A 27,054-nucleotide genomic window follows, 5' to 3' on the forward strand; every position below is an offset into this window, starting at 1 on the left:
ACACTGAGACAAGGAGCTAACAGAAACACAACAAGGCTAAAGAAAGATTAGAGACTTTCTCCTCCTTGTTACATCAAGGGTCAAAGAACTATCATGTAAAACACAACCAAGTAAGTTTAATGTGCTTTCAGTTTTTTCTCCAACTAAATATTATAAAATTATCTTTCCATACAATTTGCCCTTCAGCTCACTTATATTGAGTAAGTGGCATCTTGCAAGCCTCATGTTCTTCTAGACGGGCCTCCCCATTTACAGACCCTCAAAAGACACAAGAGGGCAGCAGATCATACAAAATGCAAAAGACTCTGTGCAGTGTGAGAGGAACACCCTGCACTCTCTGATCGTTGTTATGAGTTTAGTGTGTACTGATGTCGCCCTCTGCTGCATGTGTATTTTGAATACACACAGTATCATGTAGTGTTTTCCATGTGATATGGAAGTTTTACAAGTTGAAATACGCACTGTAAAACACATCTGAATCCTGTCTTTAGATTATTTTTCGTAAGGTTTTATCTGTTCTATTTCACCCGACACACATCAAATCACTCAGTAAAATGATATCGAAGGAAGTTTTGTCATTCCTTTTGAATGTCATATTCCTCAGTGCATCTTTTTATGCCTCGAGAGAGAGGAAACCTTTTAGAATATCACATGTAAACAAGCAAAAAGTGAAAACATAATTAAGTTTTATCTATATAGCACCAAAGCACAGCAGAAGTTCTCTCAGAGAGCTTTTAAGCACGTCAGGATCGCTCTCTTTAACATTACTTATTACATCATTTATATATATACAGTGTATAGTCAAATTATTGACATACTTACAGACATTTTAACAGCAGATTTTGATGAGACGCTGGATTTATCTGATGACATATTACATTAAGTTAGACTATTTTGCATCTGCAAAAAACACAAGATTTAAAGTAGCTGCAAACAAATAGTAGTTATGTTTGGTTTCACTGTTTGACGACATTATGCATTGTGTTTACAGGCCTTATTTAATAAGAGACAAATATGACAGAGCTGTAAATGCAAATTCAAAAGCACATAACTGGAAAACACTGGTGATTTATTGTTAATGTAAAAAAGGGACAGCCTGATCGTGGCAAGAGAGGGACAAGAAGTTATGTGCTCAAAATATGTCAGTAAATATTTAGCATTATACTTTACAATCATCGGTCAAAAAGGAGTTACTCTTAAAGGCATACTGCACTGTAGTTTCAGCATGCGTTACTTTAAAATGACATTAACATAAAGCCAAAGGAAACCGTGTTTTAAAGGCAAAGAGCTAACAGATAGTCAGGGTCAGATGAAAACGCTGCTTCAAAAGTTGTCTTTAAGCAGGGAGGATTTTGTTCTTAATAAAGTGCAGTATTTTCTCCCTTATTTCTTTCGTTTTCAGTCCATAGACGATCGGATTCAATGCTGGGGGGAAAATCAAAGTCAGCATCCCCAGAAACCTCCTCAACTCTGGAGAAATGTTCTTGATTCTGTATGAAATGATGGTGAACAGACCCATGCATTCTAGCATGAGAAAAACCAGGAGGTGTGTCGCACACGTCTGCAGAGCTTTGGATTTAGTGTCTGTGCGTCTGGATCTGAAGCAGGCGACAAGGATCTGGAGATATGTGTACAAGATGGTCCCATTGGCTATCAGCTGAGAGACGGCGACTAAAACCAGCCCGTAAATGTTGTTGATGGTCGTGTCGGCACAGACCAGAGTCAGCAGACTGGGGTTATCACAGTAGGGGTGTGAGAGCACAGACCGACAGCGGGGTAAACGCAGAAGCAGGAGAAACAGCAGACCTATCACGAATAAATTGCTCCCCCAGATCGCTGAGATGAGCCTCATGATGTGAGCGTTAGTCATAACTGTGCTGTATTTCAGAGGGCAACATATGGCGATGTATCGATCATACGCCATGACAGTGAGAGTGAACACTGTCCCACCTGCGTAGATATGGATGAAGAAAGCCTGGGTGACACACAAGGAGTGCTGTATGGCCCTGCTGTCTGTCAGGACCTCTTTGATGAACTGCGGGAAGAAGGCCGAGGCCCCGATGAGGTCGTGGATGGGAAGGTTGAGCAGGATCAGATTCATGGGGTGGTGCAGGGATTTGTTCAGCACGATGGTGAGGATGAGAATGAGGTTGCAGAAAAGGATGATCATGTAGCTCAGAGTTGCAAAGAGAAAGGCAGGAAATACGACTTCAGGGGAGAGATTGAAGCTTTTTAGCACAAGAACAGAGGATGTGTTGTACAGGTCGGCCATTTTTATGCTTGTCATCCCTGGAAAAATGAAAAAAACATTCATAAATTTGTTATTAGGCTGCATAAATATTTCACACACAACATCAATTCAGCAAGGACTAAAATGCATGAAGAGATAATGATTGTTACATTCTTACAGCTGAGGACAAAACTTACCAGAACAAAGCCTCTATACGTCTACGCCACCTCACTTCGTATTTCACTTAAACACCACACGCTACATATTATACACAGTACATTCATTAATTACAGGTTGTAGTCTTTTGGATTTACAGTTTTACACTAGAATGCACAAAAAGGAAAAGCACAAAATATCACGTATTGGCATACAAGCTACATAAATGTTGTGAGAAACAAACCAGCAATACTGTCAGTGTACGACTGGGAAGATGTTCGGGCGGATCGTCAGCTTTAAAGGAGCGAGTATCCCTCGGGTCCTCTGCTTCACCATAAAGTTTATCATTAGTTTGTTTTGACAATGGCTGAAGTGCTCGCTCACAGGGGACTGTGGGAGAACATGAAACCCACCACCAGCCAGAGATTTGACTGAAACGAAGTAAGAAAGATTTTGAGTTTCAATAAGTACTTTTATTTTTCCCCCTTAAATGTTTTTATACATTTTTTAAATCATAAAAAACAAATGCAAAGACATGTACCACTAAAAACTACATATTAAGACACATATGTACACAGAAACGTCTAAAAAAATATTTCCTATCCAGTACAGTTTGACCTTTGACCTTTGTGCCAGGTTGTGTGTGCTTCTCAGGTCAGTTTAGTGTTTGTTTTCATTTCAGTGTTGTCCGATGCTTCCTTCAGCTGCTTTATAGAATAAGTAATGCTCTACATATCGTGTTTCACTCTACTTTAACCTGAGATAACAGTAGTATACGTGTACTTGTACTTAAAGGGTATTGTAGTACCTTTTTGGCGTAGCTACATGCTACATTTACCAGTGTACTGTGACAGAAAAATTGCAAGACATTGCATTTGGTGTGAAAAATGCTGTTCGGGGAGCAGGGGACCAACGAGCAGCGGCTCCACTGTGTCCAAACCATAGAGGACAGCAGACAGAGAGAGAAAGAGAGAGAGAGAGAGAGAGAGCAGGAAATGGATGGATGCTATGGTTAGTTTAGGCTGCTACTCTGATAGCTGATCACTAAACACAGGTACGCTCTGCACAACGTGTCTTTTCTGCACAGGATGAAGGAGGTGGTTAAGGATGGTGGTTTTGACATAGGAGGTTTGGGTCAGCATCTGTGCGTCTTTTCACTCCTCCTGCCCAGCTGCAAGACTTTAGAGCGGGGTGCCACATGGGGAAGTGATATTGACAAACAGTATAGAAACTGCCTTTAATTATTATGTATAATGTCATGAGGTATATATGCTCCCAGATCAAGATATAATCAATGCACTAGTGGAGGGATTATTCAGCAGGTTTGAGGAATCCAAAGTCTTTCAAAATGACCCGGACAGAATCTTTGAGTCCAGTGTCTGCTGCCATACAAACCTGGATCTTGCACATCCACCCCTCGAGTTTTGCTGCAAGATAAAATTTACACATGAGTTTCCTTGGGGTCAGATCCCTAGAGCAGGGGCCTTAAAGTAGACACGTGTGCCTGAGAAAGAAAATGTAAGGTACAGTGAGGTGATGGGTCTTTGGTGACCTGAGAGCTTGAGAGCATGTGACAACTCTCGCCCCCCAAAATCAAATACAAAACAAATACTCAAATATTTGAAGAACTATCGACTTATTGTTGTATTGTGCGTATATATATAAAAGATGTCAATGTTTGTAACAAATGTTAGTTTACTCTTTAAAATAATGTTCTCATTTATTAAAATAACAGGCATGTGTCAGCACAGTCAGATTGAATCTACTTTTATTCAATGTTTAAGGACATGAAACATTGGTTACTCCTTTTATTTTGTGCATGTAGCATTCAGAAATAAAAAATAAATAAATAAATAAAAAATCACATTGTATTCACTGGGAAATTATACAAATGTGAATCATTGCAGTGGACAGAAGATGCATTTCTATTGGACAGAAAAAGACATCTTTATGTTTCATTTTTACGTCAGTAGCACAAATTTTATTTAACACATATTCTGTAAATACACTTAAATATGTGTAGACACAATGACATTAAATCACACAGTTTCAAACAGAGCAGAAAATATATAGTCTCTTTTTCTAATTCAAGTATGGATGCATATAACTGTTGTAACCTTCTTATGTTATTTTACAGCAATAATTATGTTCATAACGTTCTGCAGTCTAGTGCAAGGATCTGTCATCATTTGTCCCTGTCCTCATATTCCTTCACGTCTAACTAAATGACACGTAGAAATCTCTGGAAAATAAATTACTTTAGTTGTTACTTTTTTTTTTCCAAGGTCAGTGATGCGTTTAAAACATTTTCACATGTTAATATTTACAAAAACTACAAAACATGCATCATCAGATTAAAAAATGTGCAACATGATGTATTTATTATCTGTCGTGAAAGAGGAACATTTTATGTGTCTTTTAGTGATTAATGTTATACTGAACATGAAAATCATCACAGACTTAACTTCTGTATAAATGTGTAAAATGAAGGTTTAATTCTCCACAGTAATGTAGAATATTTCACAGGAGAGCTGAGAGCTGGTCACATCTTTGACGAACCGACACTTCTCTTCAGTAACATTTTAATGCCCTGCTTGAGCTCTGCTGTTTTCAGTCCGTAGATAATCGGGTCTAAAAATGGAGGAAAAACTAAAACTGACAGACCGAGAGCTCTTCTCACGAAAGGCGACACGCTCTCGATGCGGTGAGCGATCAGTGTAACCAAAGTGTTGATTTCCAGGATTAAACAAACCACTAAATGTGAGCCACACGTCTGAATGGCTTTCCTCCGGGCCTCAGACTGATTGGTCATAAGACATGTGCGCAGAATCTGTACATATGTGTACAATATTATTAATAACGGCCCGCCTTGCACAAGCACTATAGTAAATAAGCCATAGTAGTTGTTCAATCTGGTGTCCTCACAGGCCAGCTTTAATAATGACGGGTTGTTACAGTACAAATCTACTATATGAGTCCTGCAGATTTTAAACCGCTTGAGCATCGAAATCAACGGGACCATTAAAGACAAATTACAGACCCATATTAAAATGATAATTCTCATCAGGTTATGTGGAGTCATGATGGTGTTATACCTCAAAGGAGAACATATAGCAATGTATCTGTCATATGCCATGGCACTCAGGATGAGTAAGTTCCCTGTGCCGTACACGTGAATGAGAAACGCCTGCGTGACACACGCAGGGTGTGAGATCAGTCTGTTCTGTGTCACAATGCTGATGATGAGCTGGGGGAAGAACGCCGTGGCTCCCACCATGTCACTGATGGGCAGGTTGAAGAGCAGGATAAACATGGGCTTGTGCAGCTTTTTACTCCAAGCAATAGTTGTTAACACCAGTAAGTTACAGAACATAATCAACAGGTATGTTAGAAGCCCCAGCAGAAAGGCTGGGTAAATATATACATTAGATAAGCCCAGGCTTTCCAGTGTAAGTATCACTACAGACGATGCATTCATGGACATGATTGTACGAAACTTTACACTATTATATTGATGTTACTGGTGCTTCTTCTGCAGCCAAGTGATAAAGGAAGAATTTGCAGCGGAAAAATAGACAAACATCACAGATAGATCCCTTAAAACAAACAATCTTAGATTTAATGCAGTGTAATAATTCAGCTGCTCCTCTTATACGTCACCTCTGGTAATCCTGTCCTCACCCACAGTAGAGACATGTCACGCAGAAGACTCTGCCTTTTATTAGCATATCAGCACAGAGGTGATCACGTAGATTTCCCACTGGAGTACAGTTCAGGAGGTTTACGTGACACGACTGACGTAATGCAGATTCTAAATAATAACTTTTGGTTAAGTGTGTCAAAGACAGAATAAAACAGGCAGTTTGTTTAATTGGTCAGCTTTTCCCTTTTAATTATCTGTCACCATACTATACAAATTTATAATAATAATATACATTTTAACATCATTTCAATTTCATGCAGGCTCGCTCAAATGGAAACTTCCTTTTCATGAAGACCAAAGGACAAGAAGCATTCACAGTCAGTTAAGCACGAAAGACCTCAACAATGTAATTGCACTAGTTAATATTCTGTTTACTAAATGTACTTGAAAGCATCATCATTACTTTGTACTCTTTTAATGTCTAATTCTCATATAATGTCTTCCCACTATTTGATTATTTTACTGACCTGCCCATGGACTGAAGCATTTTGCTAACACCTGGTGCAATACATCTCTCCTTGTTTTACACAAGGTTTATCTTCTCTGTGCATGTCCCTGCTCAAATAAACAAACATAACAAATGCTACAGAATGTAACATGGATTTCAATGTTCATGTCTACACGCTCTAAAGATGATGACGAGCATATCGTCCCGGAACAAAATTGCTTTACTTTACATGATGAGGCACAAGAATAGCAACTTGTGTAAGTATTAAGTTGTTAATAAGGTGTTACTAGCTTTGTGTCGGGTTATAATGATACATATAGGTGACAGTCATGGGTCAGCAGCTTGCCTGGGCACTTGTTGCTGCCCCAAAACTCTGGAATGAGTTGCCTTTGCACATTCGGCAGGTCGACTCACTTGCTGTTTTTAAATCCTCTTAAAACAAATTTTTTCTCTTTGGCTTTTAACTCAGTTTGAGATGCTGGCTTTTATTATCTTCTATTGTTTTAACTGTTTTTGTGTCTTTCTGTGTGTGTGTACAGCACTTTGGCCAACTCTGTTGGTTTAAAGTGCTTTATAAATAAAGTTGAGTTGAGTTGGAAAAAAAGGGAGGAAGCTGGAGGTGGTATCAGAATAAGCCGAGACCCAAAACCCAGATATCTTATTAGGACCGCTAAAGTCTGATCGGTGCATCGTTTATGTTGCTCAGCAGCTGATTCAGAGCTGAGCAGTCACAACTTTAAATGTGCATTCAGTTCATGTGTGTCGCAGCTCTTTAGCTGTGACACGAGGTGGTGTTAGCAGGCAAGAAAAGCACAATATCATGTCAAAATGATATCTGCACCTTTATCTGTTTGTTTAACATATTTTGTCTGCCTGTATGTACCCAGTTTTTATGACTGTGTGTTATTCAATGTTTTCATAGGTTTTAATTAAAAGGCTACACATGAAGTATGTTTCAGAATATTTTGATTTAACTAATCACACATGGCATACATCAGCACATCCTGTTTGTTATTACTATTGCCTTTATTTAAGCTTTAAAAATCAGTTACAGTTTATGAATGACCTCAAAGATACAAAATAATACAAATTACACAACACAAGTATTTAGATGTAGTACATTAACGACAGATGCCCCTAGCTCATGGAAAGATTAAAGTTCTTCCCTCTCTTGCAGAGTTTGATTTCTGGCCACTGTGTGTAACTGTTTTAATGAATATTCATTGATCGATTGTTTCTGTGATTGTTTTGCTGTTTTAATATGTCTGTAATCTCAACGGCACTGGAAATGAGGGAAACCTAAATGTCCTTTCAAGAGTAAAAAAAAAATTAAATTAAATTAAATGTTATACAGAAAGTCAATTAAAGCAGATGCTTTAAAAGATGTTTTTCATTCTGCATTTTCAGTGTGATTAATATATGGATGTAATGTAAACTTTAAACACAGGGATGCACTTTAAAATGAGTAACAACGTGAACACTCCAAAGGAAGGGTTACACTGCACTCATGTTCATTTGCAATTAAAGGTGAAGAGGATAAAAACAGGTAAAGAACAGGTTGCGTGTCTGAGACTGTTACTTAAAAGGTTTTAAATTTAAATTAAATCAGGACTGTAACATGTTAGATTATGTGCAGTATGCAGCTTTATATCCATTTACAGTTATGCATCATTGTCCACAAATCACTCTGCACATAAAAAAAGAAGAGATCACACTACACATATGTTCTTCCCAAAGTTGTAATTGAGGTACAATTGAAGTAACGTATTATTATGATTGCAGTAAATACTATAAATCAACTTATAATTATTGGTTGTGAGAGTTTTTAACTGGGCTGAATTTGTTGTTTGTACGGAGAATTTTTTTTTACATACATTTGCAAAAATATCAGTCAGAGCTTCTTGAATCCAAAGTAAAATTTCCTGTCAAAAAAACAACATTTCTAAACTATTGGACAGGATTTCACTTTGTTTTCCAAGTTCATAGACTTGAATCAGTGTCACTGATATTGTCCACATAAATGTGCTCCTGAGATCGCACACTGTTATGATGGTGGTTGTAAAGTTGAATGCCGTTTCCTGCCTGGTGTAAAGACTCAGAAGGATACTCTGCTCTTTTTTAACACAGTCAGGAGAGTGTTTCTTACTTCACTTGTGTACAGCCCGTATACAAGCGGATTCAGAAGCGGAGGAACAAGAAATATCAGCATGCCCATAATCTTCTGCAGGTCAGCTGACACAGTTTTGAACCTGTGAGATAAAATAGTAAAAGTTCCCACAATCTGAAATATGACGATTATGACGAGCTGAGCCACGCACGTGTTGACCGCTTTGGTCTTTGCTTCGGATCTCCTCGAAACCACACACGTGATCAGAATCTTCACATAGGAAAACACCTGCACAGACACACTCACAGCCTGCATGACAGCCGTGTTGAACAACCCTATGATGTTATTGATTGTTGTGTTTCCGCATGTGAGCTTCAGGAGAGACGGGTTATCACAGAACACGTTCATAATAACAGATCTGCACCTGGGAAGTCTCGTCTGCAGAGAGAATAAAGACACAATCAGGACAAAGTCGAGACCCCAAACTAGAGAGACGATGCAGATTACAACTCTGGGGGTCATGATAGAAGTGTAGCGCAGCGGCATGCAGATGGCTGCATAACGATCAAATGACATAGCAGCAAGAATAAACAGAATTCCACCTCCGTACATGTGAAGCAAAAAGGCCTGTAAAACACAGAGAGGATAGTAAACCTTATTCGTCTCTGTAACAATGTCTGAAAGCACCTTTGGCAGCATTGCAGTTATACCGATCAGGTCATTGAGGGGAAGGCTGAACAGGATGAAATACATTGGCTTGTGAAGGTTCTTCTTCAGAATGATCAGAGTCAACAGGGTCAGGTTGCAGAAAATAACGAAAAAATAAATCGCAATACCAAGAAAGAATATGGGATACTTTCCTCCAGGCGGGATAACAAACGGGTCCAGGGTCAACTCAGACCTAAAGTCAAACGATTCATTTTCCATTCTCACACAGATTAGTAAGAAGAACAGAGGTTAAATGTCTTTATCTGAGATTCAATGTAGATGAAAGATTCAGAAGCAGAGAACAAGCAGAGAAGTGTTGCATGAAATGTTGAGAGCTGCCCTGATTGGCTTTATGTATTGCTTCCATAACCGTGACCATGACCTGCCTACGTCAGCGTTTGCCTCTGGGACTCTCAGCAGCTCTGTAAAGATGAATGTTATCAGGATTTTTTCAGCATAAAGTTTGACTTTATTTATTTAGAAATGGGACAATGCACATTAATCATCATGAGCACTTGAATACATCATGTAAATATGCCTGATTTAGCCATACAGGCTCATTTACATCTGCAGTCCCTGGCAGGTTGATGGCTGAAGTCCTGAGCCCCACTTATACAATAAAACAAACATTTAGTATATTCTCATGAACTGGTTTATAACCTCAAATAACTTTTAACAAAACGTCCAGTGTGTCCTATAACTTTTTGATTGCAAGCAGAAGGTAAGTTATCAAATGGCGTGGCTGCTTTGTGGTGGTGTAAAATAAAGCATATAAATACAACAAAATGAGATGATGATTGTAAGTGACAGCAGCTTAAGGAGCAGGCTCAGGATTTCAGGAACAGTTATGAGCCACTTTAAAATGATAAATAAGAGACAACCAGCAACAACATTTGGACATGCACAACAGGGTATTATAACACCTACAGCATGCATGACTTGCAGAGAGAATCACTAGATAAAGGCAAGGTAAATGGTCAATGGAATGTACTTATATAGCGCTTTTCTAGTCTTTGCGACCACTCAAAGTTGCTTTTACACTACATGTCACATTCACCAATTCACACACACAGTCATACACTGATGGCAGAGGCTGCTACGTAAAGTGCCCAACTGTCAATCAGTTATCACATTCATACCTGTTGGCCATGCCACCGAGAGCAATTTGGGGTTCAGTGTCTTTGCCCAAGGACACTTCTACATGTAGCCTGACGGAGCTGGGGATCGAACCTCCGATGTTTTTCCGATTGAAAGACGACCGACTCTAACACTAAGCCACAGCCGCCCCAAGATAAGATAGATTAAAGAAAAGATGCATAGGTTTTCTCTACAATATGAGGTTTTCAATATATATAATGTATGTGGAAAAGTATGTATGTACCTGTTGTGAAAAAGTACGGTCAATCATTAAAAGTGCACAACTTTTTTCATGATAGAAAGGGAGGTTAGATTTCATGCTGAGTTGTAAAGAGTTACAGTTCAAATGTTGATGCCCCCTGTACAATACAACTACAGGCCCTTAGGTATCAACATTTATATGTTATAACAATTTTACATTTACTTTAACCTTAAGTGTGTTGTGAACATTATACATATAACAGTAGATTTAGCTAATATCAGAGCCACATTTTGGGCCTGGTTGGAGTTAGATTCTTCCTACAAATGTATGTGAACCTTTCTCCTCTAAGTCTTCATGACTTTAAAAACTAAGTATTGATTTATAACAACTACATCGATCGTGGAGATTATCATTTGCAAATATTATGCAATTAGATACAAGTTGTCTGTTACATCAGCTCGTTACGCCGTCAAAACACATTTATTAATGAGCCCCTTCGAGATATAAGTAAACAATGTGTTTATTAACTGTTTCACATTGTAATTAATCCCCGGACAATTAGTAAACCTCCGGTCCATAATGAGATTCCTCGTTTAATAAAACCCAAGGGAGGCTGTGACATGTGAGGCTGCGTGTGACAACTTGTAAACATTTGAGTCCTTAACTTAAATCAGTGAATTTGATATTATATATTAACCATTTTATAAGATTTACTTTGCTGTTAAAGCACCACAACAATTCCCTTGCTTTACTTGTCGTTTTCTCTCTGTTCAACTGCAATAAAATTATTTAATTTAACTTAATTCCAGTTTTAATGATTAGTGGAATGGCTCGATCAATTAAATTCTACAACATTTTATTTTAGGACCTTTTTATTTGTTTATTCGTCCCATTAGGAAAATAGTAATTGAAACAGAGCGCTGAAGTGGTCACACCAGGCCTTTGGGAACAAGGACACACACAGGGCTCACAAAGGAGCTGTTAGGACATTAGGACATTAGAAAAGACTAATCATGTCACCCAGGACATGAGTGCTTTGGTAATTGATTTGACCCTCTCGCTGTCTGCGGTCTTTATTTGTACACTTCACCTCCCAGGACTGTGCATGGTGCAAATCCACTATCTTGGCCTTTCTTTGTAGAGTTTTGGTGTTTAGCTGGGTATTTTTCCAAACCAAACAACCTCCCAATTGATGGATCAGATAAGTCTGTGTATCTCTCCATGTATAGACTGCAGACCTGTTCACAATAAACAAAACAAACATGGAAGCTCGGCATGACAGAATTTATTGTTGATTTCATTTTGATTCATGAAATCTGACACGTCTGGGCCCTGAAGTTGTTGTCAGACCTTGCCCTTCCTTCTGTCACGTTCTTGTGAACACAATATCTCAAGAACGCCTGCAGGGAAAATGTTGTGGGTCAAAGGTCAAAGGTCAAAGTCACAGTTATCCCTCAGAAAAAAAATTTATGATACAATTTCACATAAGTCTATGTCTAACGTAAAAATGATGAAGGGAAGACATTTTTACCCAAAAGGTCAAAGGTCAACTTCACTGTGACATGATAATGGTTTTTGGGGCTATTGTTCCCTGTCCATTTTCATGATATCTCGGGAGAGAGTGGACACAATATAAACATGTCATGACATCTATTTGGACTCAAGGATGAACTGATTAGATTTTTAGGCCAAAAGGTTGAAGGTCAAGGCCACAATTCTGCAGTCATGAGAAACAGGGAGAGAGGGAGAGATGTTCTATGCTATTATGTCTTTCCAGTAAATGATCGTTGATGTGCTCCTGTTCTGTTTTAAGGGTAATGTAATACCTTAAATATGTCCAATAAATAGAAATATTTCGACAGTTACAAAGTCATTTTTTGGACATACAGGTAGATGTAAAGTGTGGCTTGATTGTTATTCACTTCACAGTGTATATTTCTGTAACCTCTGTAGACTTTATTGATACCTGTTATATTAATGATGACAGTGTGATGCCTTATAAAGCTTCTGTCTGAGCAGGGATTTGTTTCATTTGAGACTTTTAACTTTTTAAGGGGAATAAAGAAAAAAAGGAATATGAATATTTTCCTCTTAGCTGACTTCATTTTGAAAACATTGATCATTTTCTCACTCGTGATGTCTTTATTTTAATTATTTGATTTATTTATCTACTTTTTAACTTATTTCTTTATGTCTTATTCATTTTATTGATCCCAATCTTTCTTTCTTTTTAAAAATGTATTAATTTTTATTTATTTATATTTTTATTTGTAATGTCTTTTTTATAACCTTTTATGGTCTGTCATTGCTTTTATTTCTTTATTTATCTCTTAAATAAATCTCTCAAACTGACTTTGTTCCTGTTATGTCACTTTTATTCTTTGACTTGCGTTTATTCTTGTTGACCTTTGACCTTTGGTGTTGACTTGAGTTCTTGCTTTTTGATGAGATTTCTTCAATACTCTCTGTTTGGCCTTATTGTTGAAAGTTCTTTCATCTGTTTTGTATTCCGTATCTTCCTGAGTTCCTGCCTTCGCTTTATCTGTCAAAGCACTTTGTAAAGGTGCTATATAAATAAAGTTATTATTATTATTAATTAATTACAATAACTGTGATGTACACCGACTTTTATTTAGATTGACCAACTCGACTTTTCTCTTTAAATCCTGACACTTTAATGAATTTAATCCATCGGTGCGTTTAAGTACTGTACATTACTTGTTGGATTTGGCAGGCAAGAGTTATTGGAAAAAAAACATCTGACCTTTGACCTCAGGGCCGTTTTGAACCTTCACTTGCCTTACATTCTTCAGCAGGTGTGTAAGCAAGCTAAAATAAATTTAAAGCTGATGATTTACATGCTTTCTCACGTGGGGACAAAATGCACAGTAGGAAGAGCCTTACCTTTGTTTAATGAAACGCTGGAGCTCTGCAGGGGAGGGCTACGTCCAGTGTTACTCACTCTGAAGATAAAAGAGATCAAGGTGCAGCTGCTGAGTCGGGATGTCTTTCTCCACAGTTAAGGTAGAGACATCGGGGAGGATACATGCTGTAGTTTTATTTTAAAATACGACATATGAAATATATGGGGTAGGTTTTCATGAGCATTTATTGCATATATGTACAGAATAAGGGTCCGAATCATTGTGCAACATTTACTGTCACTTGAATTTATACAAAGCAGTCATTAAGATTTAAGAGGTGTAAGACATAGTTGTCCCTATTATTGCAGTATTGCAGACGGAGGCTGAAATTAAAAGTCAAAAAGTGAGTATTGTCTTTAAAACACAAATTATTTTTGACTTTTTAATACAATTTGTTGATGTTTATGTTTTATATTATATCTTTTATCTATTACTGTATGTTTCTTATGTATAGTTCTTATTTATGTTCTCTTTTAGGTCAAATTTAACAAAATGAAAAGCAACACGACAGCTTCAGGCGACATGCTGGAGATCCAGGGCTTTGACATTTCTCCAGAGTTCGCGTACCCTCTGTTTTTCTTACTGCTCTTCGTCTACTTTTCTCTGCTCTTCTCCAACATTGGAGTCCTGGTGCTCATCATCACTGAGAAGAGTTTGCACCAGCCGATGTACATGCTTTTCTGTAACCTGTCTGTCAATGATCTGATAGGAAACACCGTCCTCCTGCCGCAGCTGATGGCTCACATCATTTCCACGGAGCGCTTTGTCACCTTCAAACAGTGCGCGGCTCAGGCCTTCTGCAGCCACACGTTCGGATCTGCTTCACATATGATCCTCGTCATCATGGCGATTGACAGATACGTTGCAATATGTCACCCCCTTCGATATAGCTCAATTATGACCACCAAAACAGTGATCGGGCTCTCAGCTACTGCATGGGGGGTGTCGTTAGTGCTGGTGTCCGTGCTCATCGGCCTCACGGTGAGGCTGTCCCGCTGCAGATCAGTTATATTAAACGCTTACTGTGACAATGCATCACTGTTCAAACTTTCCTGTGACGATGCCTCCCTCAATAACATCTACGGACTGTTTTTCACTGTGCTGCTGTTCAGCTGCTCAATAGGAGGCATAGCTGTCACCTACATCAGAATAGCGCTCATCTGCTGGATCAAGAAGAACAAAGAGCTGAATAACAGAGCGCTGCAGACCTGTGCCAGCCACCTGGTGCTGTACCTCATCATGCTGTGGTCGGGGTCTTTGACAATCATACTGCATCGTTTCCCTAAGTACCCAGATTTAAGAAAGATTGCATACATTTTATTCCATGTGGTGCCCGCCAATCTAAATCCAGTCATTTATGGGATGCAAACAAGGTTGTTACGGGATAAAATTATGCAAATACTGCAAAGAAAAGTGACTTCAATCTAACTCCTGCTGTCTGCTGTGCATGCTTTGCTTCAGGCTTGAACATGAAGACACACAACTGTAATCTTTCTCACCTGTTACACCTGTTCTAAAGCATGTTTGTTCGTGACATAGAAAGATCATTTATTGTATATACATTATTTAGCTTGTAAAACTCATAATTATTTCTTAAAAACTATTATAAATAGACAAGAAAATACAAAATGATTGTCTTGTGTTTTCAAATTCGATGTCGTTTATGGAGAAATGAGTGCCTTTATCGCGTCAACACAGCAGTTTAACATCATAAAGTGTGAACACAGACTATAGTCTCCCCGGCCCCTGTGTGCTAACACCCCAGTAAAAGATCTCGCCAACATCTTGTGTCTTATTGCTAGAGCAGCATCAGGGGCCTTGTTATGTGTCGTCTTGATTCATCTGATTGTGGAAAAGTTCAGGGAAAGATTTGATTAAACTTGCCTAAACTATTGCTATAATATGGAGTCTCATAAGCTGGTAACTATATCCCAACACACTTTTGTTTTTTGGTCTCAGAAAACTCCAAAGAATGTTTGTTACATCTTAAAAATATCCCAAATAATTACGCTTTTTGTAAGTTTGTTATTTGACCTGTCCAGATGTATGAGTGATACCTTTTGTTTGCATTGAATGACACACACACTGAGCATGTTTTACCTGTTATTAAAGGAAACCTGACAATAAAAGAACTGACTACTCTATATCGTAGTGAGGATTGTATTTCCTGTTAAGCAGAAATGTATGGAGTCTTGTAGGCCTCAGACACGGGGTGATCTCTTGATGAACGGTCAACCAGCAGTCTTGTGCAGCTCTTAAGCAGTCCTTTACAACTCTCTGGCTGAAACACAATCTTCCACGCCTCTGAACTTGACAGCAAACATCTATGAAATAGCTTTTAGAAATAAAAACACAGTCGTGCCGGTTAAGCAGTCTTTTTCCTTGGGGTTCAGATTAAATTTGCAACATACATACAGGGGATAATGCACGTCAGAAGCCAAGCTAATGGCGGGCAATGCAGGGATTTAACAGATAATCCATGTGAGGTACATTGAGATATTGTTTTCTTCTTTATGGTTTTATGTACAGAACATTTTCTGGGTTATTTTTAATATTACACTGACTCTTCTGTGGAGTAGGGTTGTTTGATATTGTGATTGCAAGTTACATTTCCTACCTATAAACAAATACCCATATAAATGTCAATAATTTTCTCCTCATGCTCATACTGTTGTGTGCATTTGTGTATTTTTTTTCCAAGGTGAAATGATCTCATAGTATTTTATAGTAAAATAAAACCACTCTATGCAAATACAATATCTAGAACACACTTGTCCCATTTATATGTTTCACTCTGCTTCTGAGAAACACTGTCTATAAATAGAAATATGTGAAACAGCACAGTATGTTTATTCATCAATTTTCATTGTTAATTCGTTGCTCATTTGATTTATTATTTTAGATTCAAGAAATAAATGCTGCGGAACTGAAATTAAGCAAGAGTTTATTTATTTAAAATATATTTATTTGCCAACAGACGAGCTATTTCTGGGCTGAGGTTGGGTATGTTCACACAACAATTGGACGAATATATCTGGGAACGAAAGTTATCAACAACAAACGTGTATCAAAGATCTTAATTTAGGACAGCAGTAGGATAGCTGAGATTATGGCCTCTATTAAGGACCATTTGTAAGAGGTTTGGGGTAAAAAGCTGTTTGAATGTTCATTAAAAAACTGGAAATCAAACCGCCTCCTCACTCCTGCAGTTAGATGGCTTTCCCCATGATGAGCAGACTCATGAGAAACACCATAATGAAAAACAACCACATGAAGAAGCGGTCTAACACTTTGGCCACTTTCTTCCACTCCCCCGTCCTTTTCTGCGTGGCCCTCTGATCCCTGTAGCAGTTCGCTATGTACTCGATGTTACGCAGCAGCTGCCTCTCGTTGCAGGTAACCTCTTTGTCTTTCCTCTCTCCGTCGCTCACTCCTCCCATCCTGCACCTCCTCTGACCCCCCGACTCTCCGCAGTCCATGCTCATGTAGACGCCGTTCTTCCAAGTGCTGTAGTGGTTGGTCGGGTTCCTCCCCATCGAGCCTAACGGACTCATCATCTGATCCATGTCTTCCCTCTCCTCCGCCATCTCTTGTTTAAACACACAGTCCTCTCTGCCGGGTCCTGCCTGACCGTTCATGGTGCAGTTGGTGTTCTTCACAGGCGGAGGCTCCTGTTTCTCCGGCTGTGGTGACATGCAGTTCTCCCCGACTTCATAAACGAAACACATTCGGGCCATGTGCTGCAGGATGACCGTCTTGGCCCACTTGGGAACAGGTTTGGCATCAGGGCCGCAGTGGTGTATGTTCATGATGAAGATGGTCAGGGCGGTGGAGGCTGTGATCATAGTCATGGTTGCAATGTAATACTTTCCTGTTGAAAGAAATAAGAAAGGGAGATCAACCAAGAGTTCATGAACAAATGTTGGGATTTTAGACCATTTTATTGGCCTAACCTAGAGATGGTAAGCAAGTACAATTACTTAGTGTACCGAAGAAGGGGTGTCCAGGTATCTGTACTTAACTTGACTTTAAGTTATAATCTCTAAGTTCTCAGTTTCATTGTATTTGGCAGCACCAATTGCCGATAAAAGGCATTTGCGGGCGCATATGTCCCAGATAACCGGACATCCACAGTTGGCTCTCTTTGTTACGGTTGTAACTATTGATTTTCCTCGCTGACGGTCGCTTTCCTTGTTAGACTGTTTGCCTTCATTTGTTTCTTTTTCTTTGGATCTTCACTTATTTTTGAAGTTGTATCTGTCATCGATCTTTTCTTTGTTTGTTCAGCCATAGTAGATTACTGTTTACTCGCAACACTTGCAGAGACTGGAAAAGCAGCCGCTTAGCTCCGCCTACTGGTAGACCAACCACTGCTGGCTCATGGAAAACGCGTCACTAACTTGGCGCTGCTTGTAATTTTTTCCGCAAATTTCGACACCCAGTCCATAATAATACTATATACTGCAAATAGAAAGGCTTTCATCAGTGGGCCATAGGCTCAATCAGCATTGTGTTACGTCATTCGGCGACAGATAGTGGCTTAACATACATTTATTTAAAAACAAATCAGGTGCCTACTGTCCCTACCTGAATGGATGAGACAGTAACACACAGAAAAGATGATCCCTTGGCGTATCCATCAGTGCATATAATGCACGACAGACGTAACGTGACGGATAACAAAGTAAATGATGTTTCAAAAGGAAACAGACTTGTCTGCAAAGAAGAGGTGTCTAGTTAATGCAATGTCCATGACCAAGAACATGTAGCACCATGAATGAAAGTACACCAGCCAACCTAAAGCCATCAACTTCACAACAGATTCAGACAAGCAAGATCCATCCACCTGATATACACATTAAAGCAATGTTAACGTTAATCTTTTGTAAGCAAATTGTTTTAATTTTGATGGACGTTGATGAATGATTTAAGTTTAACTATTTCCCAAATCCATGTACATTTTTTCACCTCTGCTCTTACCAATAAGCGGCACATTTTCCGAGGGCGGCATGATCTCTGCGACCAGCAGCTGAAAGACGGTGAGTGCCAGCATCACGGTGACACCCAAAGACACCTTCTCTCCAGAGTCAGCCGGCAGGTAGAACCCCAGCGGAGCCAGGAAAGAGATCATCACACACGGTATGAGCAAATTAAAGACATAAAAAGAAGCTCTCCTCTTCAGTTTCAGCGTGTAGGTCACATCAGGGTAAGGGTCAGCGCAGCAGCCGTACTGAATAATGTTCTTCTTAGCCGGCATGCCCAGCACCTCCCACTCCACATTATCCACCAGGTCAGCCAGGTCCGCACTCTCCAGGGCGTTCAAAATGTCCAGCTGGTTTCCGTTGTAGGTCCAGGAGCCGTATGTGAACCTGCACTGCTGAGCGTCGAAGGGGAAGAAAGACACGTCCACTTTGCAGGAGCTCTTAGTGATAGCTGGGGAATCCCACAGTATCTGACCATCGTGCTGGATCACCACATTGGTGTCCATGGGGCCGGTGAAGTGGTCATCAGCACTGGAACACAAAAGGAAACTTGGCCACCTTTACCTTTCGTGGAGAATGACTGAAGAATACAACTTGATCAGAGTAAAAAGGCACAAGTACACCAACTGAAGAAGGAGTCAGCACATGTAAGAGTTGTACTCATTCCTCAGTGTAGTCTGCGTTTTATATTTCTCCTGTAAGTGTTTGTGTTTACTTGTAGTTTGTAGAGACTTTCCAAATTTTTTTATTTTTATTTCCAATTATTCTGATACCTAGACTTGAGTATTGGCTAATACCGAGTACCCCTGTGATAAGTGTGATAAAAACACAGAAATTACAATCTCAGCTAGCATAGCGTTTTTGTTGTTGTATTGTCATGCAATCTTTAAGCTGAAACCAATGGCTACGCCGATACTTAATATTGCATTTTAGGCTGATACGGAAGCTGGTACTGGCATAAAAATAGCCCTAAACCTAGGTTTAGTTTACATAATATGAAATGGTAACAGGTTTTTATAATCAGTGCAATATCATCAATGGCAGCTCTTGCTTCCTCCTTTCTCTTCGTCTTCCTCATACAAGTAGAACCTCTGATTTTCATTATGGAATTATAGACTGTATGATCATGGTTTTCCCATAAACTGGATTATTTACACATTACAGGTGTATAAAATGCAGACAGAGGTCTGTACATTCCTTTAAATAATGGCTTTAAGGAATGTTCAGCTTGTGCCGTCTACTCTGACCAACAGGAACCAAATATGTACAATAACTGAATGATTAACCCCATACCAGTCCGACCTACTTGTTATATAGGACAATATCAGGTCTCCATACATAACTACTAGGTATGCGGATGGTATCGAGTCCATCGTAATCATCTTTATTCCATTTGAGGTGAAAATCAACCCACACTTGCCGTATCCACAAATATGCAGTCAAAATTTGGTTTCGCTCATCCTGTAAAACATGTAACAAAATATTTGACAACAACCGTGGACATATTACAGGAAAACAGAAATATCATCAAATATATTGCTGGCATTACAATGCTCATTATTCTGATTTTCCTCTGACAAAACAGTAAGGGTGTGAAGCTCAAACATTTTATGGTAATAGAACATTTTATGACCTATTAGCTACAGTAAGACAACAGCTAATGCTAGCATTTTGCCAGTTGTACAAGATTCAATAGAAAAGGCATGAATTCCTAGCTAACAATAGTGTTAGCTAACGGTAATATTAGGTGGGAACCACTTGCTAGCTAAAGGTATTGTTAGCTAAGAAACACTTCCGAGCTAAAGGTATTGTTAGCTAAGAAACACTTCCTAGCTAAAGGTTATGTTTGCCAAGAAACACTTGCTAGCTAACAGTAATGTTAGCTAAGTAACACTTGCTAGATAACGGTAGGCTAATGTTAGCTAGGAAGAGGTTGAATGCTATTGTTAGCTGTTGTCTAGTGGTAACTAATTGTTTATAGAGATAGGATAAGATAAGATAATACTTTATTGATCCCTAGACGGGAAATTTAGTTGTTGCAACAGCACTGCACAAAGACAAGTTGCAAGAAGGCAATAAAATATAGTTTAAACTTAAATATGGCCTGCTAAAGTTCCATCATCTTTTCAGTTGTCAAACAAGCAGTGAAATAACAACAATTTGTCGGCTTTCCTAAATTTAAAATTTAAAATTCTTTTAAAATATACAAATGTGTTTTGACTTTTGTGTATGTTGTTGTTTTACCATGTCGATGATTTGTGACAGTGTAACCTGCAGGGTCACGTTCAGTATGGTGTTTGTGTCCTCCACAGGCCTCAGCGCACTGGTGTAGTTGGTGAATAAGTCATTCAGGAGCTTCTGGGCATATTTCCCATGAGCACACCAACACGCTAAGACAGGGAGAGACACAGTTTACAGTCAAATTTTATTTTGTTGTATTTTTTGCTTATGCAAAATTAAGTATGTGTTTGAGAGCAAATTCTGGCCAGTGATATTCAGAACAAATGTAGCTGTGTGGATGTAAGACAGGAGAATATGAGAGAAAACATGAATGTATGACAGATGGTGGAAGAGGACAGAGAGGATGTCAGGCTAGATTCCCCTCCTATAAAGCTCTAGAATAAGATCAAGCAAATCTGCCATTATGTACAACCACCGACTTCCCTTTGATCAGAATGTGTACGTGGAGTTTAGCACGTATTGATTGAACATTTAAACCAAGAACAAACAACATATGAATACAGAAATGAGCCTGCACAGGGAGATTTGCACACTAATGTGAATATTATTCAACATTTGTAGGTATGACTATTTCTGTTTTGTAAGGAAATGATCAATACCACTTATATGTTCATAAATCCTTAATACCAGGACACCTAAAAGGAGATGTTATGAATGGGAACACTATAATTTCAGCTTGTGTATAATGTCAACCATGGATTTGGGCCAGCCAGATGTTTCAATAAAGCCTCTGAGCTGGATACAAAGATGGTCTTCCGGATTATGATAATAGTAAATCCCTTAACAACTGGCTACAAGATGCTGATTCTGGGTTACAGCTTTCATGGAAGAAGACTGAGGGGGAAAAGATCTATAAAATGTTAAATATGTCTAACAGACTTTGATAAATAAATTAAAAAAACATTCCACAGGCAATATTTGATATCTCGTTATCATCTTTGCTGGGAAATATTTGTCAGGTTTTCTCTGGGGAATTAAAAAAAACGCCAGGCTGCACTTAACTGCAAAAAATATCCATTACAAGTCTCTTATATCAACATTCAGATCACATGATATAAACTGAAACGAAAATAAATTAAAACTTACTTGGCAGAATGCAGAAACACAGAAGCAAGCGAAATAAAGTTTGGATTCTCCGTCGTCTCATCTTGTTTAAACAAATGACGTAGATCCACAGACCATTTGATCTGCTCTGTGAGAAAGTCTCATTCAGTGTAACTCAAAAAAACGAACTTTAAGGGGAAAAAACCAACCTGATCGATGCCGAATACAGATGTTCTGCGATTTGAGCTGCACATCAAGTGCTACTACAAAAGAGGCGGGGCATCATCTACATGTTATCCCTACACACTGGCCATCTTCGCAAGTAACACGCGTAGCACTGCGCCTTTAATTGGATATGTTTACGGGAAAAAAGGATTAAAAAGCCAAATACAAGCCAATCTTTTTTCTGTTCCAATACAGCACCACTGAATTTATTAAAGCATCCAGGAATAAACCTTTACATTTCGGTTAATGCTTATTACATTTATTGAGATATACATTTTTGAATACATCACTTGGCATGTGTTCTGCGACGTGTGCAGCTTCTTCGACAGGCTGCGTCGCCCAGACGTAGCATCCAGCTCTCTCCACCGCTCGTTTTCTCTTCCGGGTGCTGATGTTGTTCTTGTACAGTCGCACAAGGAGGATGTTGCATCCGCGAGCCTTTTGGCATCTTCTAGGAGCGTTCAAATGACAATTACATAGGCAGTTAGGCTTGCAGACCTTCCCTTTTTAACATTGCAGCATCTTATTTGTATGTGGATTATTCAGGTGCATCCTCCAGCCTGATATAATGAATGCTGTTGTGACAGCATAGAAACAGCCAAGCATAAATAGTGCACCTAGGAGAGGTAGGTTGATTTCATTTTTCAGATTTCAGATGTTTATTAGATAGATTTATATGCATTAAAATGACTCCAAATGATTTAGTGAATTATTTATTTTTACAAATCTTTACATTTATATTCATATGTTGACGATAATGTACTTTGACTTGAAGAAAATTGTAATTTTGCACCTATTACATGTGAACACTGATATTTGGTGCTTCTGTATGTTTGTATTACCTTTATATGTCTTTTGGGTGTGGTTTTCATAGAAGCCATTTACAAATGTTTACCACACCCACACACCTGCTATTTGATTTTCTTAATTAGCTTTGTAGCTTGTATTCATGTGTGAGACTAACTTATTATAGCCACACGCAATGCATCTGCCTGTGTGATCACTTATGCAAGATAATGTGTTTCAGACCAACATGCTACAAGGCTCGTCTGTCTTTGGTTACGAGAGGCCTCTGGTCATCAGGGTGTCCTTCAGCAGCTGTGTCCTGTGTACAGTGTGCCTGCCACTGCTGGGACTCATAACGTGTGTCTTCATATCCTCCACCTTTCACTATGAGGACTCTACTGGAACTCATTGCCAGGTAATCTCCATATTTTGCAGAGAGAGCCAACGATTTTTTATTTAAATGATTTAACTCAAGTTCATTAACTCAAATACTGTACTTTCATGAGCATGGACCACACCATCAATCAGATACGTTTAAACATTTTATTATTACGATGAAATGTGAAACGATTTGAATATGAGGATTGTGACAATGAATAAAGGCTGCGGTGTGGGGAAGGCTTCATTGAGGATCAGCAGCAGCTCCCGGGCTGGCGGACCCCTAAGGAAAGAGAAAAAAGATATAACAGAAGGGAAGGGGGGGTAGGGCACGAGAAACGAGAACGGACGGATGAGAAGGGAGGTGCAGCTTATATAGGCACATGACAGGAAATGAGTGATTGAGGTGTGGTCCTGCTCCTGAACCTCAGCTAAACTTTATCTCCAATAAGTACAAGTTCAAAGTACTTTTACTTAAGTTGAGTTTTATTTTATGCAACATTTTACTCTGAAAAAAACCCACCAAAGACAAATATTGTACTTTTTGCTCTGCTACATTTCTCAGATTACAATTTTCCATGCCTGTTCAAATCGTTCAAATCTTCAAATTTGGTGAATTTGGATTTTGTTACTTTATAGGTTAACAAAATCTTACTGTTTCTGAAGCTAAATACATTGTAAAAACCCATTTGATGATAAATACATTGTCACAAAGATAAATACAGTACTTATGATACTCCTTGAATTGGAGTATAGTCACCGTCTGCTACCTATTACCTTAGCAAAGGGTCTGAATTCTTCTTACACAACTGGATGAAGCTTACATTTTTAAACTACCTCTAAATCATTCCTGTATTTTCTTTGAAGGTTCCTAATTACCTGCCGTCCATCAGTGCCTCGATAAGCCTGAGTCCCGAGTGCCACATATGGCGGTTCTGCATCGGCCTGCACTCAGCTCCGAGGTTCCTGGTGGCGTTCACTTACTTCAAATTTTACAAGACGCGTTTTTCCTCGAGGTTCCCTGAGAGTTCACTCAGCTGCTTGAGCTTTGCCTTTTCTATTTTGGAAAACATCGGCCTCCTGCTCCTCACATATGTATCGTCCAATGAAACGTACTGTGAGTAATACATATTTATGTTTAATTTATTGGAGAGACATGTTGGTTTGTCCCTTTAAATCACTGCAATCTGTGACGCTATAAATTCCCAAACTAACTTTGATTTGATTTGAATTTATACTTTTATTTGCAAAACATTATTATAGTTACTGTGATTTAATGATTATGTCCTCCTCTCTTTGTATATTTTTCCTCATTAGTTGTACATAAGGAAGGTTTCATCCTCTTCATTATCAGTTCCATTATCTACATGACGATAACCTGCCGTTTATGGAAAGCTATAAAGAAGTATTCATTAAATCCTGAGGTAAGAAATGCACAGTGAAATCCCCAATGCCATTCGCAATATGTAAGTCAAATTCAATATTACAGTTCTTTCCTCCCTTACAGGATGCAAAGTCTCACCATTGGAAAGTGCGTTTATTACTTCTCAATCTGTCTTGCTGTGCTTTTGCTGGATTCTTTTATTGGAAACACAACATGTACTGTGAATCGGGGAGTAAGTATTTAATCAGGTTGCGTTATGAGAGATTGTTGCTTCAAAATGCAAACTAAACCATGCTTATAATATATTACTCTTTCTTATTTTGACAGGTTACACATTTTTTGCCCTGTTTGAGTATCTGGTGGTCTTCTCCAACATGGCCTTCCATCTCACAGCAGTGTGGGACTTTAAGAGCCGGGAGGTGATGGTCGTTTCGTCCACTGAAGACAAAGACTTCTGACTAGAAACTCCGGGACTTGGTGCTAGGAGTACAACATCTGAACCACCAGACGATGACAGCCTTGATCCTGCACAAGAGGAAGTGGAGTGGGATGGTCTTTTCCACATATGTCCATGATGAAGAATCTCTTACAGGGGGTAGATGTCTGACAACAAAATTATGCACATGTGCTACTGTGTGGTCTGTGTGATCGGTGCACTTTTTTGCCTCAGTGTCTCATTCATCGATGCCTTTGCTAACGTACGGTATGTTATGTAATGTGCAATTTTAACTTTTGTACAATACACAAAAATGTGTGGTAATACTGTATGTGTGCCAAAATAAAGTGACGGTTCTTTAAGTACGCTTGGCTTTTATTTAGTAAGTTTTCAAATGGGAATTCTTTGTGCTACATGTGGCCTTGATGCCCTGTTGCCCGAAACAAAACCTTGAAAACAGTATTTTTACTATCTACTATTCTATTTCCTAGGAGCGTGCGTGGGTCGATTAATAAACAGAAATGTCTTAAAACATAAACAGGGTACGGAAAGGGTTGGTCAACATTTATTAGAAATCAGACTAGTTTAAGTTTTGATTATATATTACATTATTACGGAGCCCCTGAAGTCCCAAAAGGTGAAAAATGTTATCTTGTGCGCACAAGATAATAACTTTTTTCAACTTTTGGGACTTCAGGGGCTCTGTAAAAAGCAGTATCAGTATATGTTAATATGTTTTCACCATTGTTTGAAACATGGCAGAATACATTTCTCCTCCCTGCAAAAAGGTCACTACGGAGCCCCTAAAGTCCCAAAAGGTGAACATTTTTATCTTGTGCGCACAAGATAATTATCTTGTGGGAACAAGTTATTATCTTGTTGTGCGAACAAATTTTTATCTTGTGCGAACAAGTTATTATCTTGTGTGCACAAGATAAAAATGTTCACCTTTTGGGACTTTAGGGGCTCCGTATAATATGCAAGATTTATGCAAAATTACATGCAAAGCTTACTTGATGTATTGCATTAACACCAATATCATTATTTTGCATCACAAAAGAACTAAGATATATCAAAAGAAAACCCTTAAGTATTAAGTACTTTGTAAGTGTTTTATTACTTAAATTTAAGAGCAAACTTTTGTTAAACAATAGCCCATTATTAGGCCATTTGTTTCATGAGATCATACTAAATGTGACGGTTTGTAAACTATATTACTATAAACTATATAATTGTTGCAGTAGGCCTGGACAGGAAGTCAATACCAGACCTCTGAATCTGATTCATCTAATTCAGCAAATAGGCTATTAATTTCTTTTTTTTTTCAGATCAGAATCAGAAATACTTTATCTTTTGAAATGTGGGCGTTACAGCTGCTCTGATACAGAGAGAAGCATGAAGAAATATAGAAAACATAAATACAAGTAAGAAATATGTCAAGTATGTGCAGTATATTTACAATAGGTAAGAAATAAAGATAAAATATAAAAATGCTGAGAAATGGGCTCTATAGTGATTTAAATATGAATGTCAGAATTAAATATAATTGCCAGAAATAGAGTAAAAACAGTTAAGTAGTTAAATAGCAACACAACATTGTTAATTGACCGCCGTATGTCAGATTATTGCATACACCTGTGCTTTTCCTTCATTTTCATGTTAGAACGTTTTCTATAAAAGAAAAGTTAAGTTACTCCCCAACTTTATTAAAAGGTACATGGTGTGTGATAAAAAAAATTGGTGTAATTGTCCTTTTACTTTTCTACAGTGTTTTACCCACCAATGTAATTGCTTAAACAATCCGCAAGATGTCACACCTGAGCAGTCTGAATAAATTATACGTGATATGCAGTACATACTCCAGACGTTAGGGGGCGATACTTGTTAGTGATAACCAGGGAGTCAGCGGTGAAGAGGAAGATGAGCCCGCTGTCTGTCCACATTCTGCGGCTTTTTCGGTTCA

At 38.6% G+C, this 27,054-nt stretch overlaps 6 protein-coding genes across 6 annotated transcripts; 2 read left to right on the plus strand and 4 right to left on the minus strand.

The window, feature by feature from the left end:
• Positions 1-1,336: 1,336 nt before the first annotated feature.
• LOC138597042 (olfactory receptor 52B2-like) lies at positions 1,337-2,287 on the minus strand. Its single transcript, XM_069668556.1, has one exon. The coding sequence runs from the start codon at positions 2,285-2,287 to the stop codon at positions 1,337-1,339; it is 951 nt and encodes a 316-aa protein (XP_069524657.1).
• A 2,641-nt stretch (positions 2,288-4,928) lies between these two features.
• On the minus strand, positions 4,929-5,870 carry LOC138597071 (olfactory receptor 52B2-like). Its single transcript, XM_069668600.1, has one exon. The coding sequence runs from the start codon at positions 5,868-5,870 to the stop codon at positions 4,929-4,931; it is 942 nt and encodes a 313-aa protein (XP_069524701.1).
• Positions 5,871-8,632: 2,762 nt separating this feature from the next.
• On the minus strand, positions 8,633-9,571 carry LOC138597395 (olfactory receptor 52B2-like). Its single transcript, XM_069668993.1, has one exon. The coding sequence runs from the start codon at positions 9,569-9,571 to the stop codon at positions 8,633-8,635; it is 939 nt and encodes a 312-aa protein (XP_069525094.1).
• A 4,536-nt stretch (positions 9,572-14,107) lies between these two features.
• LOC138597396 (olfactory receptor 13H1-like) lies at positions 14,108-15,043 on the plus strand. The gene has a single exon (XM_069668994.1). It carries the CDS (start codon positions 14,108-14,110, stop codon positions 15,041-15,043), a length of 936 nt encoding a protein of 311 aa, XP_069525095.1.
• A 1,781-nt stretch (positions 15,044-16,824) lies between these two features.
• Positions 16,825-21,985, minus strand: chrna10a (cholinergic receptor, nicotinic, alpha 10a). Its single transcript, XM_069668280.1, has 5 exons — positions 21,925-21,985; positions 20,842-20,987; positions 19,904-20,058; positions 18,596-19,128; positions 16,825-17,486 (listed from the first exon to the last, which is right to left on the minus strand). The coding sequence occupies exons 1-5, from the start codon at positions 21,983-21,985 to the stop codon at positions 16,825-16,827; spliced, it is 1,557 nt and encodes a 518-aa protein (XP_069524381.1).
• A 574-nt stretch (positions 21,986-22,559) lies between these two features.
• Positions 22,560-25,438, plus strand: LOC138597298 (post-GPI attachment to proteins factor 2-like). The gene is made up of 6 exons (XM_069668882.1): positions 22,560-22,733; positions 23,135-23,308; positions 24,139-24,388; positions 24,589-24,695; positions 24,779-24,887; positions 24,983-25,438. Exons 2-6 carry the CDS (start codon positions 23,141-23,143, stop codon positions 25,111-25,113), a joined length of 765 nt encoding a protein of 254 aa, XP_069524983.1. The 5' UTR covers positions 22,560-22,733; positions 23,135-23,140; the 3' UTR covers positions 25,114-25,438.
• The last annotated feature ends 1,616 nt before the right edge of the window (positions 25,439-27,054 follow it).

Source organism: Semicossyphus pulcher, unplaced genomic scaffold (genome assembly GCF_022749685.1).
Source record: "Semicossyphus pulcher isolate SPU_LCO1_2020_fin unplaced genomic scaffold, fSemPul1.0.p SCAF_19, whole genome shotgun sequence".
NCBI lineage: Eukaryota > Metazoa > Chordata > Actinopteri > Labriformes > Labridae > Semicossyphus > Semicossyphus pulcher.

Excerpts from the sequence above, each read along its gene's own strand:
- LOC138597071 (XM_069668600.1), bottom strand. The coding sequence starts at position 5,870 with ATGTCCATGAATGCATCGTCTGTAGTGATACTTACACTGGAAAGCCTG.
- LOC138597298 (XM_069668882.1), top strand. The coding sequence starts at position 23,141 with ATGCTACAAGGCTCGTCTGTCTTTGGTTACGAGAGGCCTCTGGTCATC. Across the intron at positions 24,389-24,588 it reads ATCGTCCAATGAAACGTACT|TTGTACATAAGGAAGGTTTC; the intron begins GTGAGTAATACA and ends TTTCCTCATTAG. Across the intron at positions 24,696-24,778 it reads AGTATTCATTAAATCCTGAG|GATGCAAAGTCTCACCATTG; the intron begins GTAAGAAATGCA and ends CCTCCCTTACAG.
- LOC138597395 (XM_069668993.1), bottom strand. The coding sequence starts at position 9,571 with ATGGAAAATGAATCGTTTGACTTTAGGTCTGAGTTGACCCTGGACCCG.
- LOC138597396 (XM_069668994.1), top strand. The coding sequence starts at position 14,108 with ATGAAAAGCAACACGACAGCTTCAGGCGACATGCTGGAGATCCAGGGC.
- chrna10a (XM_069668280.1), bottom strand. The coding sequence starts at position 21,985 with ATGAGACGACGGAGAATCCAAACTTTATTTCGCTTGCTTCTGTGTTTC. Across the intron at positions 19,129-19,903 it reads GATATTGTCCTATATAACAA|TGCTGATGACCACTTCACCG; the intron begins GTAGGTCGGACT and ends TTTGTGTTCCAG. Across the intron at positions 17,487-18,595 it reads GGAAAATGTGCCGCTTATTG|GAAAGTATTACATTGCAACC; the intron begins GTAAGAGCAGAG and ends TTCTTTCAACAG.
- LOC138597042 (XM_069668556.1), bottom strand. The coding sequence starts at position 2,287 with ATGACAAGCATAAAAATGGCCGACCTGTACAACACATCCTCTGTTCTT.